General features: G+C 37.2%; 1 protein-coding gene across 44 annotated transcripts in view; it reads left to right on the top strand.

The window, feature by feature from the left end:
* The window catches only part of RAPGEF2 (Rap guanine nucleotide exchange factor 2), a 271,926-nt gene extending 254,250 nt beyond the window's left edge, over window positions 1-17,676 (top strand). For 16 of the 44 annotated variants that reach the window (XM_078366332.1, XM_008992526.5, XM_035292768.3 and 13 more), the window contains 11 exons: window positions 870-1,081; window positions 1,172-1,295; window positions 1,929-1,952; window positions 2,996-3,219; window positions 4,658-4,867; window positions 7,712-7,864; window positions 8,633-8,755; window positions 10,389-10,614; window positions 11,179-11,738; window positions 13,612-13,917; window positions 15,641-17,676. In XM_078366332.1, coding sequence (XP_078222458.1) covers window positions 870-1,081; window positions 1,172-1,295; window positions 1,929-1,952; window positions 2,996-3,219; window positions 4,658-4,867; window positions 7,712-7,864; window positions 8,633-8,755; window positions 10,389-10,614; window positions 11,179-11,738; window positions 13,612-13,917; window positions 15,641-15,666 — 2,188 coding nt within the window. In that variant the 3' untranslated portion in view covers window positions 15,667-17,676. The remainder of the gene's footprint in view (window positions 1-869; window positions 1,082-1,171; window positions 1,296-1,928; window positions 1,953-2,995; window positions 3,220-4,657; window positions 4,868-7,711; window positions 7,865-8,632; window positions 8,756-10,388; window positions 10,615-11,178; window positions 11,739-13,611; window positions 13,918-15,640) is intronic. The other 28 variants (XM_054252841.2, XM_008992535.5, XM_078366333.1 and 25 more) reach the window with 5 other exon arrangements.
* The last annotated feature ends 909 nt before the right edge of the window (window positions 17,677-18,585 follow it).

Raw genomic sequence — 18,585 nt, 5'->3', positions numbered from 1 at the left:
ATAATGCAGTAGGTTTTAGTTGACTCATAAAGGGACAATTCTTTTTCTCTGTATCCTAACCTTAATCCTTAATTTAAAATCTCTCATATTAAAAAAAACAGCTGTGCCAAGCTGAAGAGTTTTGAAGAAGCCATTAAGCAGGAATCATTTTGGTAGCATCTGAAATTCTGATTTGGAGCTCAGAAAATCTGTATCCCCCACTTTTTTTTAAAGTTTGTTTGAACTTTTCTCAACATCAATTTATTTTTTGATGGAACTAACAATACCCCAAAGAGTTCTCACCAAGATTAATGATATAATGCATGTGGAGTTCCAGCAAATAGCACAAAGCAGATGCCCAGAAAATGTTAAATTTCTTCCCTTTCTAAAGCTTAGATTGAGGCTAGAAGAAAAAATATGGCAATCAATTAACTATATTGATGTTGAGGGTGATTGTTAAATTAGTAATCTTCTCTGTCTGGTAGTCATACTCTCATTACTATCATAGCTTTTGTTTTATTACTGGAGGATATTTACCCAGTCTGTTTATCAAATGGCTGGCATGGGCTAAGCACTGCTAACTGTACATACTGCTATGTATGGAAGCAAAACATCAATACTTATATTCTGGTGGTTTTGCTGATAGTAAAAATATGAGGTGTGTCTGTAGGGAAGAGAAGAGTAAAACGCTTTGGCTTGACCCAGACCCTACTTCCCTGTGCCATCTCATTCCCCCGAACTGTCATGAACAGTTTCTTATGCAGCCTTCTGTAAATTGTTATGCATATAAAGCATAAACACAGAGGTGTTCTGTGTCAATAAATAATCTGTACACTAGTTTACTCTGTTTTGCTTTAGTTGTTATACCATGTTTCTTTTTCCCCTCTCAGTGGCCTAAACTTGGCACCAGTGGCAAGACTGCGAACGACCTGGGAGAAACTTCCCAATAAATACGAAAAACTATTTCAAGATCTCCAAGACCTGTTTGATCCTTCCAGAAACATGGCAAAATATCGCAATGTTCTCAATAGTCAAAACCTACAACCTCCCATAATCCCACTATTCCCAGTTATCAAGAAGGATCTCACCTTCCTTCACGAAGGTAACCATAAGGCACAGGGTTTCCATCTTCACTTGGAGAAGCACAGAATAAATGCCATGTGATTTCCTTGTTCTCCTCTGTCAATTTCAGGAAATGACTCAAAAGTAGATGGGCTGGTCAATTTTGAGAAGCTAAGGATGATTGCAAAAGAAATCCGTCATGTTGGCCGAATGGCTTCAGTGAACATGGACCCTGCCCTCATGTTCAGGACTCGGTGAGTATGTCATCTTCAGTGGCATGGGTGAGAGTAGAGAAGGTTAAATTTAGAGCTTCCCAGTAAATGATTTTTTTTTAAAAGTTGAGTATTTATATTTGTAGTATGGCAGAAATTATAGTAGAATGTGCTGAGAATCACCTGTGAGCTCTAATTTGGAATAAATGTCTTATTCTCTATAAAGTTTACTTTTGGCAGTCAGTAAAAACAGTTTGTCCTTCAGACATTTTCAGTTTCATAGTCTCAATTATGTGTTTCTTGTTTTTCAGAACACTGACTGATAGAGCTAAAACTCACAACTAGTAGTATGAACTAAAATATGTAAATAACCCAAATAGTCTTGTCTCAATATCCACACAACAGATTTAGCTATCAATGTAGTAAGAAATGATTAATTCAGTGAAAGGGAGAAAAGTCTATCTTAATTCTAGAACAAAAAAAATTAAATGTATCTGTCTTTTAAGCCAGAAAAATACTTCTAGTAAAGTTGTGTGTGTGAGAAGATACGCAGTTTAATGTTTACGGGCTTCTAGAACTGCTTATTCAGAAGTCTAGTCCTTTCTTTCTGAGCTTGTGATCTTTCTGTCTCTCTTTCTACACCCATGCTTCAATCTCCATGGCTCTCACTTACAGGAAGAAGAAATGGCGGAGTTTGGGGTAAGTGGTGGAGACCTTGCATACCCACACACAGTTCTTATTCTGCTCATTGCATTGTTTTCTTACCTGTTGTATTTCCTGATGCTTTGCATTTTTGCATTTTTTTCCTTAACCCTCTTGCTCTAGCAGAATTTCAGATGGCAAACTGACTTCATGTTTAATTTGTTGGGCTTTTGCTTTTGAAGTCATGATCCATGAGAGCTGTGAAATGATTGATGATTGTTCTGGGGAACTATAGGCCAGTATTTCTGAGCTCTTAGATTTTATTTTGATATAATTGGTGTGTCTTGAAATGTGGAAAACTCAAAGTAGGTGGAGGGGATGAAGGATATTAAGGAAAAATTGTGCTATTAAAATATTTCACAGATATGTGAGAAATAAATATATTTAATATAACATAGGTGCCCCCAGGTGTTAAAACCAAATTTTTTACAGCTCAACTAACTACTGTTTTTATTCTATATAAACCAATTCTTATTAAAAATAATTCTTAACAACTCTTATGCTCAGTAGTTTCCATACATATATGTTTACATTTGCATGATTGTTTTATTAACAGATTGACCATATTGCTTTAAAAACTCAACACATTCACCTCAAGGAATTAGAAGACAGTTGTGAACATTGTAGCTAGTTTTATTTAAGTCTATGTATAATATCCTCTTTAGGAGAAGTAATTTTAATGTTGTAAATCTTAATGATTATAGCTATGTATTCTTGCATGAGCTTTTATATATAATTATTACTTTCTGGCATCTGTGAGAGAATGGCCTTAAATGCTTTATAGAGGTGAAAAGTAGAATCTCCTAGTTGGAACTGAACAGGTACCAAACACATATTTTTATATATGTTTTATGTATACATCTCTTTTAACTAAAATAATTTTTAAAATCTATATTATTCTATATTCCTGTGTAACAGTTTACTCACTGGAATGAGGCATGTGACCTTTTGAACATAGAATATTAATATAATCTTGGCACGTTTTAAATAAAGTGCTCCCATACTAGAGTGAGCTGCATATCTACCTTTTCATCTTCCAGGTCTCTCAGCCAGGGTAGTACAAATGCAACAGTGCTAGATGTTGCTCAGACAGGTGGTCATAAAAAGCGGGTACGTCGTAGTTCCTTTCTCAATGCCAAAAAGCTTTATGAAGATGCCCAAATGGCTCGAAAAGTGAAGCAGTACCTTTCCAATTTGGAGCTAGAAATGGATGAGGAGAGTCTCCAGACATTATCTCTGCAGTGTGAGCCAGCAACCAATACATGTGAGTTTTTCCTTAAAGTGGCTGCAGACTTTGGCCAGAATGCAGATTTGTTTCCTGTGCAGTGGTATGTGCAATGACAAAATAAAGCTTAGTGCAAAGGGGGAGGGAGCTAGCAATCCTGAGATATACTGGTCTTTCCCTTGGATGCTAATATTGAATACTGGGTAGCAGTACGCACGGCCAGGCCCTTGTGTCTACTGGGTTAGTGTGTGGAGGATGACACTGTCCACTAACTAAACCATTGCTTGAGTTTCACCTGGACACAGCCAGTACACACATGGGTACACAATATGATTCCCATTTATATGTCTTGTGTTCTCACAAAGGTACCCCCAAAGTATGGGCAACATGAGGGAAGTTGGGGCATAAAATTGGATGTGCTGGCTGCCTTTTAACCACTAGCCCAGACAACACCTAGCAACAAATTCAGCTACCGTAGGTTAGATAGAGCAATAATTCTGCTCCACAGTGAACCACAGTAGCCTTTAAAAATCTGGATAGTCTATAAATAGGACAGTTTTTTTCTAAATCTGCATCTTGACTTATAAGACAAAAACATTTTTTATTCAGTACACTTTGTGTCTTTTGTGGGCAGGTTTGAACATGTCTTATAGAGAATTTAATTTAGACAGGTGATTTTAGAAGATTTGGATTATTAGATTTACCCAGAACACTATAGAAGCACTGTGTCATGGTGAAGAGCTTGTCCTCTGGAGTCAGAGTGGTCTGAGTTCAAATCCTGTTCGTTTCCTCTTAATAGAAATGCAGCCTTAGGCAAATTACTTGACCTCTCTGATCCTTCGCTTCCAGGTGTATAGAAGAGAGGAGGCATACATATGTCGTTGAGTTTTGAGTATTAAGATACTACATATACAACATTTAATTGTCCTAAATTGGTTTGCCATCTATCACAAAATATATACTCAGTATAATACTCAAGCATTATCTGCTACTATTTGCTTGCATAGATAATTCTACCTCCTAGGAATGTGGTAGTAAATAGATTGCAGTTGACAGCATTTATTAAATAAAAACTTAGCACACATATGTCAAACAATTTTGGACACCGTTTTAGAAAAATAGTCCCTGATGATTTTTCTGTTGTAGCTTTTATCATATATTTGTATCTTTCATATACATGCATATAACATATTGAACTAACCACATTTTTCTATATTTTAATGGGGTGTTTAATAGTATAATCATCTCTTGAGATTGCTGATTTCATAAAGTAGATACCTTTGTCTTGCCACATATCTAATATTTTCTGTAACTAGGGTCTGCCATCCATTTCTGTGCTTCATAAAGACGAGGAAGAAAGGTGTGCATTTTAGTATTCTAGCTGCAGAAAATACTCATATAGTTCTAACACTATCTTCTATATACCTACTAGCATCTAAAATTCTTTTTTCTGTTTTCAAACCCAAACAACTATCAGTGCCTAAGAATCCTGGTGACAAAAAGCCTGTCAAATCTGAGACCTCTCCAGTAGCTCCAAGGGCAGGGTTACAACAGAAAGCTCAGTCCCAGCCACAGCCCCAGCAGCAGCCACCACCACCACATAAAACCAACCAGGGGCTGCAGGTTCCCGCCGTGTCCCTTTATCCTTCCCGGAAGAAAGTGCCCGTAAAGGATCTCCCACCTTTTGGTAAGTGATTAAATTCATTTCTTCTTTTTGGTGCCATTCACTGCCATGGTTTGCAAATTAGGAAAAAAATAGTTGTCTTGGATAAGTTTGTCTAATATACTTGAGCTTAATTATTAGCTCCTAATAAAAAATGAATTCTCAGAAAGTTAAACCTGACTTTGCCAATGGAAGCGGTTGTTTTTATAAGTAATATCTCATTTAATCGTGCTCATTTGCTATGACGGGGTGTTAATAGAGAAGTTATGTGTCTATTAATTTAATTTTTGATGAGTGCAGAAGGTGCTTTGTTCATATATGTTATTTAAACTGGTTTTGCCTTATGACCAATGAACTGCTTGGATTTAAGCAGAATATGTTTAAGTTAAATGAATTGTCTGCAGCTAAATTCTTATTTGTTGACTCACTGATTCTATAACTTATGGGGGGAAATAAAATAACTAACTCCTGAATGTTAAGGAGCTAAATTACACAATCCTTTCTATTAAAAGAAAAACATCTAGTAGGTTAGCCCCTTTGTGTAAGTGGTATAATGCAATAATTTTTCATAAAATGTATGGCTTCTTTTCTCCTACATATATGTGAATGAAACAATTAATAAAAAATAGATTATTCAAAAAAAGCGATAGCAGGCCAGGTGTGGTGGCTCATGCCTGTAATCCCAGCACTTCAGGAGGCTGAGGCAGGTGGATCACTTGACGCCAGGAGTTGGAGACCAGCTTGCCTAACATGGCAAAACCCCGTCTCTACTAAAAATACAAAAATTAGTGGGGTGTGATGGCTCACACCTGGGAAGATGGCTCACACCAGTCTCAGCTACTTGGGAAACTGAGGCACAATAATCACTTGAACCTGGTAGGTGGAGATTGTAGTGGGCTGAGATTGCACCATTGCACTCCAGCCTGGGCGACAGAGCAAGACTCTGTCATAGGTAGATACATTGATATCTACCTATATCTATATAGATAGATAGATAGATAGATAGATAGATAGATAGATAGATAGATAGATAGATAGATAAATAGATAGCAAAGAGTTTTCTTAGACAAAATTGGGTGTTGATAGCTAAGTCCCTGCAGTTACAGCCCATCTGCATGGCTTGGGTGAGAGTCATTTGATAGACCCCTCACATACTCTCTATCCTTGCCTCATTTCATCTGATCAGCAAGTGTACTCTTTATTGAATTTAGGGGAGAGTAAGAAAAGAAGACCTTTCCCTAATACATTTCTCCTTTCAAATATTTGTGCTGATCCCCTTATTACAAACACACTGAATTATGTGTTTCCGTATAGATTATGTTGTGAATCTGTATGCATTCGTGAATGCCCTGCAGTCTGACTTCTGCATCTTCTTTATGCAGAACTTCTTATATGGAAGATTATCAGTCTTTCTTTTAGCTGAAAATAGCCTATTAGCCATATTTAATATAATGTAGATGTGCCTGAGTTTAACCTCTATACCCCATGTTTCTGAAGTCATAGTTCTCAAAATGTCTTTAGTTCCATTTATTAACTTTAGAAATGTGGATGAAATATTATATGTTGTCTTATATTTATTTAGTTTAACATACACATTTAAAGTCACAGTATATAAAATACTAATTTAGAGATGCTGCAGGTGTTCTCCCCACTCCAGTTCATGAAACAGTTTTGTTCCGTATACTTTCTGCATCTTTAATGTTGGTGTCTTCATCCTCGCTAGGACCACTTTTGAAGTATCTAACACAGCTTTTCATATCATCTTTCAGGCATAACATCTTCACATCCATCCACATGGTTAAATGATAGCACTTTTTGAATCTGTGTGTGATGCTGAGCTTGGAAATTTTCTCCAGATCAGAACTACTCATTCAATTAGCTTTGTGTCCTGTCTATATGATTTCTACATGTATTCAAAGTATCGCATTAAACGTTTTTTTTTTAAAGATTGTATTAAGACAACAAACGGCTTACATGAGGTGAAATGAAGGATTACATCTCTGTTAAATTTTATTGACTAACACTAATTTGAGGTAGTTTCAGGCTGTAGTGCCTTCCCAAATATCTCTTTGTTGTTCAAAATAAAATTGATACTGTCTCATAATGTGAGAGGCCTTGTAAAATATTTTAATGTAACTTCCTCATTTCTGAAAAATAATTTTGAGGAAGGAAACCATCTTATATTGGCATATATAATTATTTTTCCTCCACTCTCATCCTGTTTGATGCTACACATGATGCTGGCTCACTTCCTTCTTCTGAAACCTTCCATGGTTTCTGTGACAGGACACTTTCATGGTCTCTTCCATCCTCCATCTATTTACTTGATCAAGTATTAACTGCATGGAATCCATCAGAGCCTTTCATTCACTTTCCTAGTTAGCTCCTCTCAGTTTTTGACCCTGTACTCTTCTCCCTTTATTCTCACTTCTCCAGAAGAGCTATCCCATTCCAAGGAAACAAAACTGTTTCCAACTCAAACTTGGTTTCTAATAATAAACATTTCTAGCTGTGCCACTTCCATCCTAAATTCAGTGTTTCCAAATTGTCTATTTTTTCTCCATTGTTGCCTAACATATTTAACAACAATGGTGACTACTTCAAAGTTTAGAATCTAACATAAAATATCAAAAGCAATCTACTTCTAGTACTCTGGCAGTTACCAGTCTAAAACCAAAACTACAATCTCGTATCTTCTATAGGCGCTTACTGTGTGGATGATAAAGAGTAGAAAGAACATTTAGATTATAAATAGGGTGAACCTCAATATAATGGTATTAAATCTTAACACAGAGAAGATTTTTCGTCAAAAATGTTGCTTATTTTCAGACTTGAAAATATGTATTTAAGTTTTTTTTTCTATTATAGGCATAAACTCTCCACAAGCTTTAAAGAAAATTCTTTCTTTGTCTGAAGAAGGAAGTTTGGAACGTCACAAGAAACAAGCCGAAGATACAATATCAAATGCGTCTTCACAGCTTTCTTCTCCTCCTACTTCTCCACAGAGTTCTCCAAGGAAAGGTAGAATTAAATTACTTTTTGTTTTCTTTTATTGAAACCTATACATCTGGCTACAGTAAATTCCAGAGATACGTATTACATAATTCTTAATGTTATAGTCATTTAAGATGAGCTCATATGTAATGCCCAAGGGATTTTTTTTCCCCATCAGTTTATAAATTTGGAAGAATGGTGGTTTTTTAAAATGTTATACTACAATAAATAGTATTAAATTTATAAATGTAAAAATTATTTTAAAAATACATTTACTTTTTATTTGTGATACGTATAAAATTTTTTTATATTAAAATTTACTCTAAATTTGGTTATATGGCATTAATACAGAGAAGAGGGCTTTGAAAAGATGAAGAACTATTATCTTCCTGATTTATTTTTTCATTGTATTAACACAGGTCTTGATTCCCTTTTTGGTTGCTACCTTGTTTTATTTTTAAAGAGATCTACCTTTTAGGTATTCAGAGTCACCTCCTTTCGTTGATACATTCTTACATTAAAAGAGTAGGTAATTTTCTGCCATGTAACTCTTCAGGCTACTTCCTCCTCCTACCCTTTAACTGAATGAGTATAAGCCAATAATAAATGGCTAGGACTTACTTTTCCCTAAAGGAAGGCCAAAAGGGCTTAATACATTGTTAAATTTCATGGACACTACAAGTACTGATTTGCTTAGTAGATATTTCGGACATCTGTGCATTTTGTATGGGTTTCAGTCTCTTCCTGTCCTTGTTACATGGATGCATCTCAATTCTTTTCTCATCCTGTTGTTAGGTGGCAGTGGCAATCAGCTGAGATCTTTTGGCTCCGGGCAGTTGGACTTAACCAGTTCCTCCTCTTCTCTTGGAAGTGAGAACAGTAACAAGAATAACAATGCACCACGGACCTATGGGATAGGTGGGGTTTATAGAACCAAAAAACGGGGTGGGAAAGAGAGGAATCATCTCATTAGTTAACAAAAATGGGAGAATTCCTCCAAATGTCAAGTGATCCATCTGAGTGATTTATTTTTCTGAAGATTTTTTTTTTAGCAGACCGTTCAGAGAAGGCTTTAAATCTTATCTGTCAGAACTTTCAGTGTGGCTTTATAAAAAGACATTTTATAAATTAACACATTAAACCCTGTCAAGACCTGTGCAGACTTTAAAAAATAAATCAGGAATTACCAATACACTAAAAGAACATACTTAAACTGGGCAACATTTAGATGCTCTAGATTTTCATTTTTCTTAGGTAAGTGGCACTGAAGAAATTTGGATTGCATATAATAATATAAAATCAATATTTACATAACATGATATCCCTAGTAACCTAGACAAGAAAATAAATGAATATTGAGAAAGAAGATTTGGACTTTTTTCATTAAAAAATATCAAGGTAGGGCCAGGTGCAGTGGCTCATGCCTATAATCTCAGCGGTTTGGGAAGCCGAGGTGGGCGGATCACCTGAGGCCAGGAGTTTGAGAGTAGCCTGGCCAACATGGTGAAACCCTGTCTCTACTAAAAATACAAAGAAGAAAACACCAAAATTAGCCAGTCATGGTAGCATACACTTCTGTAATCCTAGCTACTCAGGAGGCTGAAGCAAGAGAATGGCTTGAAGCCAGGAGGCGGAGGTTGCAGTGACCTGAGATCCGTCACTGCACTCCAGCGTAGGTGGCAGAGGGAGACCCCATTTCAAGAAAAAAAAAAATTGAAGATAGACCGCTTCCATTGTGACTTTCCAAATTATTTTTTGTAACAAAACAGAGTTAAGAGTACTTTCAGGCCAAGAAGTGGACATCTGTTAGATACTCTATAGTAATCATCTTGTGAAAAGTGCCCGTTAACTCCTTCAAAACGATTGGCTTTTATGTGATTCAACCAGTATTAATATTGAAAAACCAAATGGCAAAAATTCAAAGACATCTTCAGGTCTTATTTCTTATTTTTTATTTATATGTTTACTTAAAATTGTAAGATACAGATTTTCCAGTTGAATTATTCTATCCCATGCAAGTTCTAAAAATTAAAACCTGTGGAAAACAAGATCAGTGGCTTTGCAGTTTGAAAAAAAGCATACTTTAAAATCTGATCCATTATTCTTTTTTTTTTTTTTTTGCCAATAAGTTTGAGCTTATGAGGTTGCTCAGGTTAGCCTTGAACGGATGTCCTCGCCTTCGCGAGCGCCATGACCTCCGGCGGGAGCCACTTTGGACCCCCTTGATCCATTATTCTTTATGGTTTCTTTTCTATAGACGAATAGTGTAATTATAGGTAAGGGAGCTAAGAATAGTCAAGTGGTACCTTTTCTGTGTCTTGTAGGATACTTTCTTTTTTTCTCTCTAAACTTTAATTAAACAACTTAAGCTTCATTAGAATAAAACATTTATCTCTTAGTCATGTAGTCTCTACAAGTGAAATGGCTCTTTTTCCCCCACTTCTGTAGAGCTATTTATGCCTGCGTTTTATTTTTGCTTCTATTTGGTAGACTTCCCTTTGATGTTGTAAACCTAGAGAGTCTAATTAATGTGGTCGTATTTCTCATGCAGGCTATACTTTGGCTCCCAGTGGTACTGTGGATAATTTTTCAGATTCTGGTCACAGTGAAATTTCTTCACGATCCAGTATTGTCAGCAATTCGTCTTTTGACTCAGTGCCAGTCTCACTGCACGATGAGAGGCGCCAGAGGCATTCTGTCAGCATTGTGGAAACAAACCTAGGGGTGGGCAGAATGGAGAGGCGGACCATGATGGAACCTGATCAATATAGCTTGGGGTAGGTGGCTTTTCTTAGTGTTCTTTTGAATTTATCCTTCCATCTCTTTTTTAGTAATGAGTCTTTTCTTCCAGATGTTTATTTTTACTTATTGTACATAATACCTAAGAATTTTTTCTAGTTCTGATTTTCAGTTTCTACTCTGAGTATCACTAAGTATCTGTTATACAGACTGCTTTTTTAGTTTATTCTTCATTGGAGCACAATTGTTTTGTGCTAAAGCTGGAGGGTGACTATGGGATCCATCCCAGTTCTTTTGTATGAGCTGCCTTCCCAAAATAATCAAATTATATTGAGCCATCCTTAATGTTGTCAGGGAATTTTTTTTTTATAGCAAGTTACATTCTTTTTCCTCATGCTTATTTTATAGTAATGACAAAGTGAGAAGGCTAGACATGGCACAACTTGTCAGTATAAGAGACAATTCAGTGCTACTTTTATCCTGTTTCTGGGATGAAAGCAAGCTGCCTTTCTAGCAAAAACGATATTTTGGTTTATCATAGGTGATTTAGTTATCAATCTTGATTTTTTTTTTTTTCTTTTCTATTTCTTTTGACCACTTAGGTCCTATGCAGCAATGTCTGAGGGCCGAGGCTTATATGCTACAGCTACAGTAATTTCTTCTCCAAGCACAGAGGAACTTTCCCAGGATCAGGGGGATCGTGCATCACTTGATGCTGCCGACAGTGGCCGTGGGAGCTGGACGTCATGCTCAAGTGGCTCCCATGATAACATACAGACCATCCAGCACCAGAGAAGCTGGGAGACTCTTCCATTCGGGCACACTCACTTTGATTATTCAGGGGATCCTGCAGGTTTATGGGCATCAAGTAGTCATATGGACCAAATTATGTTTTCTGATCATAGCACAAAGTGTAACAGGCAAAATCAAAGTAGAGAGAGTCTTGATCAAGCTCAGTCTCGAGCAAGCTGGGCATCTTCCACAGGTTACTGGGGAGAAGACTCAGAAGGTGACACAGGCACAATAAAACGGAGGGGTGGAAAGGATGTTTCCATTGAAGCCGAAAGCAGTAGCATAACGTCTGTGACCACAGAAGAAACGAAGGCCATCCCCATGCCTGCCCACATAGCTGTGGCATCAAGTACTGCAAAGGGGCTCATTGGTAAGTTTTAAAATTGGGGGACTTTGCTATGTCTGGATCATGTCTTTAATGTAACTTATTACAATAGTAAAATTACGTGTTTGTTGGTTTTTTTCTTTATTTTCTCCATTGCTATAGAGGACTTCCAAATTAATGGTGTGTTAAGGTCCTTGAAGTCAGTAGTGTTTAAGAGCCCAGGTTTTGTGGTCAAGTACATATAGATAGATTCCTACATAACAAAACTCAATAAATCTTAGCTATCAGATCAGTAGATTGTCCTTGTGGATATTATCTGGTCTAATTCTTTTTCTCTTAGCCTGAAAATCAGAATGGATTCCTATTATTCATAGAGGAGAAATTTTTCTTTAATCAAAATAAAAAATTTAAAAATCTTTTATTCTTCTATTTTGTTCCCTTAGTTGTATTTAGAACTATACGCTTTGTATATTTAAAAATCTTCATTGATTTTTATTCTGCACACACATCATTTCTTTTTTTATTATTATACTTTAAGTTCTGGGATACAACATACTTCGTTTCTTGATAAGCAGTTCTTTGTGCCCGCTGTGAAATAAGCAAAAGGTACTAATAGTATAATGATTAAGAGCACGGGCTTAGGAGTCAGGTGGACTGGGAATTGAATCCCTGTTTTGCCACTTATTAGTTTTGTGACATTTAGTGAAATACAAAACAGTGCCTGTTTCCTCATCTGTAAAATGAACTTAATAATTTCCACTTAATAGAGTTAGTGTGAGGAGTCAGGAAAATTTATGCAAAGTTTTTAGAACAGCGCCCTGATAGTAGATTCATTAAGTACTTGAAAGCTGTTGCTGCTGCTGTTTTTGTTATGAAGAGATTCTCATGCTCCCTCAGTCCTGTTGGATTTCTTTTCTGTGGCACAATTAATGTCTATATAGATGAGTGTAGGAACAGATTATAGGTTGTAGAGTGAGAAATTCTGGAGTATAATCATTACATCACTTTTATTAGTAGGAAAATTGTTACTTAGCCATGTAAATAGTCATGGGTAGATTTCAAATTTTATATCCTTTTACAATGAATAAGGAGAAAACAGTTAATACATTTTCTTAAGTTGGGCTTTTTCAAATGCTTACAACTAATACTCGGAATTTTTATTGCAAAGGAAAAATGATTTTTTGTTTTAACAATTGAGTCTAAAAAATTCAAGAAAATAAAACTTAGTTTTACTGCCTATACAATCGGTTTCATATTCTAGATCATGAGCATCAATAAAGGGATTTTAAGAAACATAGACACCTTATAGTAATATTTTTTGAGTTTTTAAATTGGTATCCTTTGTTTATGTGACTTTTCCAAATTTACTTGAATTCATTGTTTCCATAAGTGAAGTCCCAAGACCTGAGAGTGAGGTGGAATTGCTTCTCTGCCTCATAAAGATAAATGCCCAGAAAGAGGGCAGATCCTATCTAGTCTCTAAGGCAGACAGGGAGGAAAAAGGGAACTTGTTTTGGTACACAAACGGGTTCCAGGCCTAGTGCTAGGTACTTCTTACGTTCTTCCTGTGCTTTAATCTTTCCAATAAATCCAGGCGTTAGGTTTTTAATCTTAAGTACTATTTTATAATTATAGACCATTTTAAATGGACAAGCAGCCCATTTAAAGATAAAAGCACTTAGATAGACTAGCAGCTGCTCTCACCAATTACTTCACCACACAGAGATAACCATTGTGAAATGTGGTTTAGTTAACATGCATTCCCTGGCCTGCCTCACACAGCACCTCTATCCCATACCACACAAAGTCACATTCGTTACTGTACTGTGTATGCTGTTTTAATAATTATTTTTATATTTTTAATAAACTTTTGTGGCATGAACTAGTTTTTAATGCTAGTGCCTTGTTTCTTCTCTAGCACGAAAGGAGGGCAGGTATCGAGAGCCCCCGCCCACCCCTCCGGGCTACATTGGAATTCCCATTACTGACTTTCCAGAAGGTCATTCCCATCCAGCCAGGAAACCTCCGGACTACAATGTGGCCCTTCAGAGATCGCGGATGGTCGCACGATCCTCCGACACAGCTGGGCCTTCATCCGTACAGCAGCCACATGGGCATCCCACCAGCAGCAGGCCTGTGAACAAACCTCAGTGGCATAAACCTAATGAGTCCGACCCGCGCCTCGCCCCCTATCAGTCTCAAGGGTTTTCCACCGAGGAGGATGGTATATACACATATGTATTCTTAAAACCTCCAAGTTAGATTTGTTCACTTATGCTGCTTCCCAAGGCATTCCTGTTTTCTTAACACTGGTCAGCTGTGTCTCTAACCATGCACTACACAAAGAACACTTTGTTCAGAGTTCCAAATTTAGGGTTATGGCTGTTGACTGCTGTGTGTGTGTGTGTGTGTGTGTGTGTGTGTGTGTGTGTGTCCCTAAATGACATTTAAAAATGCCAGAAATTATGGAGAGAGTCAAAGTGTGTATATGACTGGATTTCTTTTCTAATTCTCACTGAAATTGAAGTGGTCCTATTTTAAGAAAAAAGCAAGGCCAGATGAGATAGCTCATGCCTGTAATTCCAGCACTTTGGGAATCCGAGATGGGCCAATCACTTGAGCTCAGGAGTTTGAAACCAGCATGGTCAACATGGTGAAACCCTGTCTCTACTAAAAATACAAAAATTAGCTGGGTATAGTGGCAGGTACCTGTAAAGCTACTCAGGAGGCTGAGCCAGGACAATCGCTTGAGCCCAGGAGGCAGAGGTTGCCATGAGTCAAGATCATGCCACTGCACTCCAGCTTGGGTGACAGAGTAAGAATCCATCTCAAAAAAAGAACAAGAACATAAAAATCTCACAAGTTTGTGCTGTTTCCAAGAATTTTAGAAGCATCTAGGACTCTCAAAGGTAGATGGTTAAAGTTTTCTGTGGAAACATTATGTTTGCACTTTTAATGAATTGGTACTCATTTGAAAATGAAAGTCTGGTTTAAAAAAAGAGTACATTCTCAGCCAGCCTGGTGACTCATGCCTGTAATCCCCAGCACTTTGGGAGGCTGAGGTGGGAGAATTGCTGGAGGCCAGGAGTTCAAGACAAGCTTGGGCAACATAATGAGACCTATCTCCATAAAAATATTTTTCAAATGATTCAGGTATAGTGGCGTGTGCCTATAGCCCTAGCTACTATGGAGGCTGAAGTGGGAAGACCACTTGAGCCCAGGAGTTCAGGCTACAGTGAGCCATGATTGTACCACTACACTGTAGCCTAGGTGGCAGAGCAAGACCCTGTCTCTAAAAGAAAGATAAAAGAGAGAGAGAGAGAGAGAGAAAGGGCGGGAGGGAAGGAAGGAACTCACATTCTCTGCAGCTCTTTGTGCATTCTTTCTACAGATCTGTCTGACCATGCTGAATTGACAATGAGGAGGGAGATCATGTCCTCCCATTCTCTTTTTAAAGTTGTCAGTATAAAATGTGTGATTACACAATCATAGAAAAAAGCAAAACATGACCAGAGAGTGAGACCTTGTCTCAAAAAAATTCAAATAAATAGAAAAACTTTACAAATGAAAATTACTTAGAATCCTGCCACTTACAGATAACCACTATTAAAATTTTGTTATAGATCCTAGACTTTTTATGTGTATCTGACCATATATTATTTTTTTAAACACATGCTGTTTTATAACTTTTTAAAATGAATTTATTAACCTTCAGAATAAAAACACAATGCATATCTTTTTAATATTGTGTATTTGTGTATATGTAAAGATATGTATTGCATGTACATTTTAACCTTGTTCATTATGAAAAAAGGATTTTAAGTGAACTATGCTAAAAAGAATAACTATGATATTTTTATTTAGCATATCAGTAAATATATTCTCTCTAGCACAAGAAATTACTTGCTTACTCATTGCTTTCTTTTTCTTCCCTGCTGTATTTGCAGAAGATGAACAAGTTTCTGCTGTTTGAGGCACAGGCTTTTCTGGATCCAGAGCAAGCCACCTGAAAGGAGAGCACAAGAAGACGTCCCGAGCATTGGAGCCTTGGAACTCACATTCTGAGGATGGTGGACCAGTTTGCCTCCTTCCCTGCCTTAAAGCAGCATGGGGCTTCTTCTCCCCTTCTTCCTTTCCCCTTTGCATGTGAAATACTGTGAAGAAATTGCCCTGGCACTTTTCAGACTTTGTTGCTTGAAATGCACAGTGCAGCAATCTTCGAGCTCCCACTCTTGCTGCCTGCCACATCACACAGTATCATTCCAAATTCCAAGATCATCGCATCAAGATGATTCCCTCTGGCTGCACTTCTCAATGCCTGGAAGGATTTTTTTAAATCTTCCTTTTAGATTTCAATCCAGTCCTAGCACTTGATCTCATTGGGATAATGAGAAAAGCTAGCCATTGAACTCCTTGGGGCCTTTAACCCACCAAGGAAGACAAAGAAATACAATGAAATCCTTTGAGTACAGTGCTTGTCCACTTGTTTACAATGTCCTCCTTTTTTTTAAAAAAAAAATGAGTTTAAAGATTGTGTTCAGAGAGTAAATGTTATATCCATTTAATGATTACAGTATTATTTTAAACCTTAAGTAGGGTTGCCAGCCTGGTTTCTGAAAAACCAAATATGCCGGACAGGGTGTGGCCACACCAAGATGACGGGAAGACCTGGCTTGTGACCTTGGCTTCCCATGTCCTTCTGGTCTCACCCGCGAAGTGCCCTATCCTGGAAGTATGAAATGTTAGCCAATTAATACCAAGACACCTCATCTGCTCCTTCCCTAGTGGATGGGGTTCTTCTGTAAAACTGTTTGCACATGGCCAGGGGAGGGAAATGGGACCTTTGTGTCCTGTCTGAGCCTTATGGAGGCAGGACGGTGTCATTGGAGGATGTGTCCTGCTCCATTGAGATGGATGGCAAACCCGATTTTTAAGTTATATTTCTTTGATTTTTGTTAATTTAGAGGTTTAGGTTTTGTTTTTTGTTTTTGTTTTTAAGAGAAACATTTATAACTGGATAGCGTTGCAGTGAAAGCAGCGTGGGATGTTGGGGCTAATGCCAGCTGTTTATACTGCTCTTTCAAGACAGCCTCCCTTTACTGAATTGGCATTAGGGAATAAACAAGCCTTTAAACATGATAAAAGATCAAAAACCTGGTTAGATATGCCAGCCTTTGCAGGGCAGGTTAGTCACCAAAGACTAACCTCCAAGTGGCTTTAAGGACACTGCATATAGAGAAGGCCTAAGTGTAGCAACCATCTGCTCACAGCTGCTATTAACCCTATAATGACTGAAATGACCCCTCCACTCTATTTTTGTGTTGTTTTTGCACAGACTCCGGAAAAGTGAAGGCTGCCAATCTGAGTAGTACTCAAATGTGAGGAACTGCTGGTCTTGGATTTTTTTTCCATTAAATTCAGCTGATCATATTGATCAGTAGATAAACGTAAATAGCTTCAAATTTTAAAAGTGGAATTGCAGTGTTTTTTCACTGTATCAAACAATGTCAGTGCTTTATTTAATAATTCTCTTCTGTATCATGGCATTTGTCTACTTGCTTATATATTACATTGTCAATTATGCATTTGTAATTTTACATGTAATATGCATTATTTGCCAGTTTTATTATATAGGCTATGGACCTCATGTGCATATAGAAAGACAAATCTAGCTCTACCACAAGTTGCACAAATGTTACCTAAGCATTAAGTAATTGTAGAACATAGGACTGCTAATCTCAGTTCGCTCTGTGATGTCAAGTGCAGAATGTACAATTAACTGGTGATTTCCTCATACTTTTGATACTACTTGTACCTGTATGTCTTTTAGAAAGACATTGGTGGAGTCTGTATCCCTTTTGTATTTTTAATACAATAATTGTACATATTGGTTATATTTTTGTTGAAGATGGTAGAAATGTACTATGTTTATGCTTCTACATCCAGTTTGTACAAGCTGGAAAATAAATAAATATAACGTAAAGCCTTGACTATGTTCTTAATGAATCATGCATGCTTTCTATTACTAAAGTGGAGTAGAAGCCTTGAGTCTCCTGCAGAAGCAAGTCCTCGGGCTGGACAGATTTAGCCTTTGGTTGCTGGAAACTGCCCAATAGCCTGTTTATTTTAGGCAGATCTCTATTGATCCAAAGCAATTAGTATTATTAATGTTAGCACCAACCAAACCATGTTCAGAATTCAGTGTTACTTGAAAGTGAAAATGCTATCACAATATATTTGCATAACATTTGTCTCTTCTCAACTGTTTCCAACAGTAATCTTTATGGGACATAGGATGTTTGTTGCCAGTATACATAGTGAGAGACAGGACCTCAGAGAATTTGAAGTGCCATTCAACGTCATGATCATTAAGAGTACAATTTAGCTAGTGATTCTGGACTTCTAATTAGTACACAATATTGATAGGCGTGCTAATGTGTGGTAAGTCTGAATAATACTTCAATCTATCAGAAGGGCACTTACATTTTAAAAGGTAAAACCTGTTAAGTAGCAGCCTTCTTAAGCACATTTTTAAATGAGTGACTCATTTCTTTTCCTCAAGCAGGCATAACTAAAAGCATTATCCGTCAGCCATTGCAAAGTCTCAGAAGTTGGAATGAAAGCAACCGGAAGCAGCAGCACCAAATGCTGGGAAATGCGAGGGAGTCTGAAGAGGAGCGGGAGGAAGGTCCCTCCAGATGCCAACAGGAAAATGGCCACAGGCCAGACTTCAAGGTCTTTGCGAGGCATTTGTGCTAGCTGTTTCCCTGAGTAAATTTTGAAAACCTGGACACCAAAACAGGATAATTAAAAAAAAATTTTTTTAACCATTCTAGTAGCTTCAACCATACGTTTTAAAAAAGGAAGAACCTGCCTGTTTGTGTGTGTTGTT

Source organism: Callithrix jacchus, chromosome 3, assembly GCF_049354715.1.
Source record: "Callithrix jacchus isolate 240 chromosome 3, calJac240_pri, whole genome shotgun sequence".
NCBI classification, from domain to species: domain Eukaryota; kingdom Metazoa; phylum Chordata; class Mammalia; order Primates; family Cebidae; genus Callithrix; species Callithrix jacchus.
Note: the sequence above shows the minus strand (reverse complement) of the source record. Positions and strands in the feature narration are given on the sequence as shown.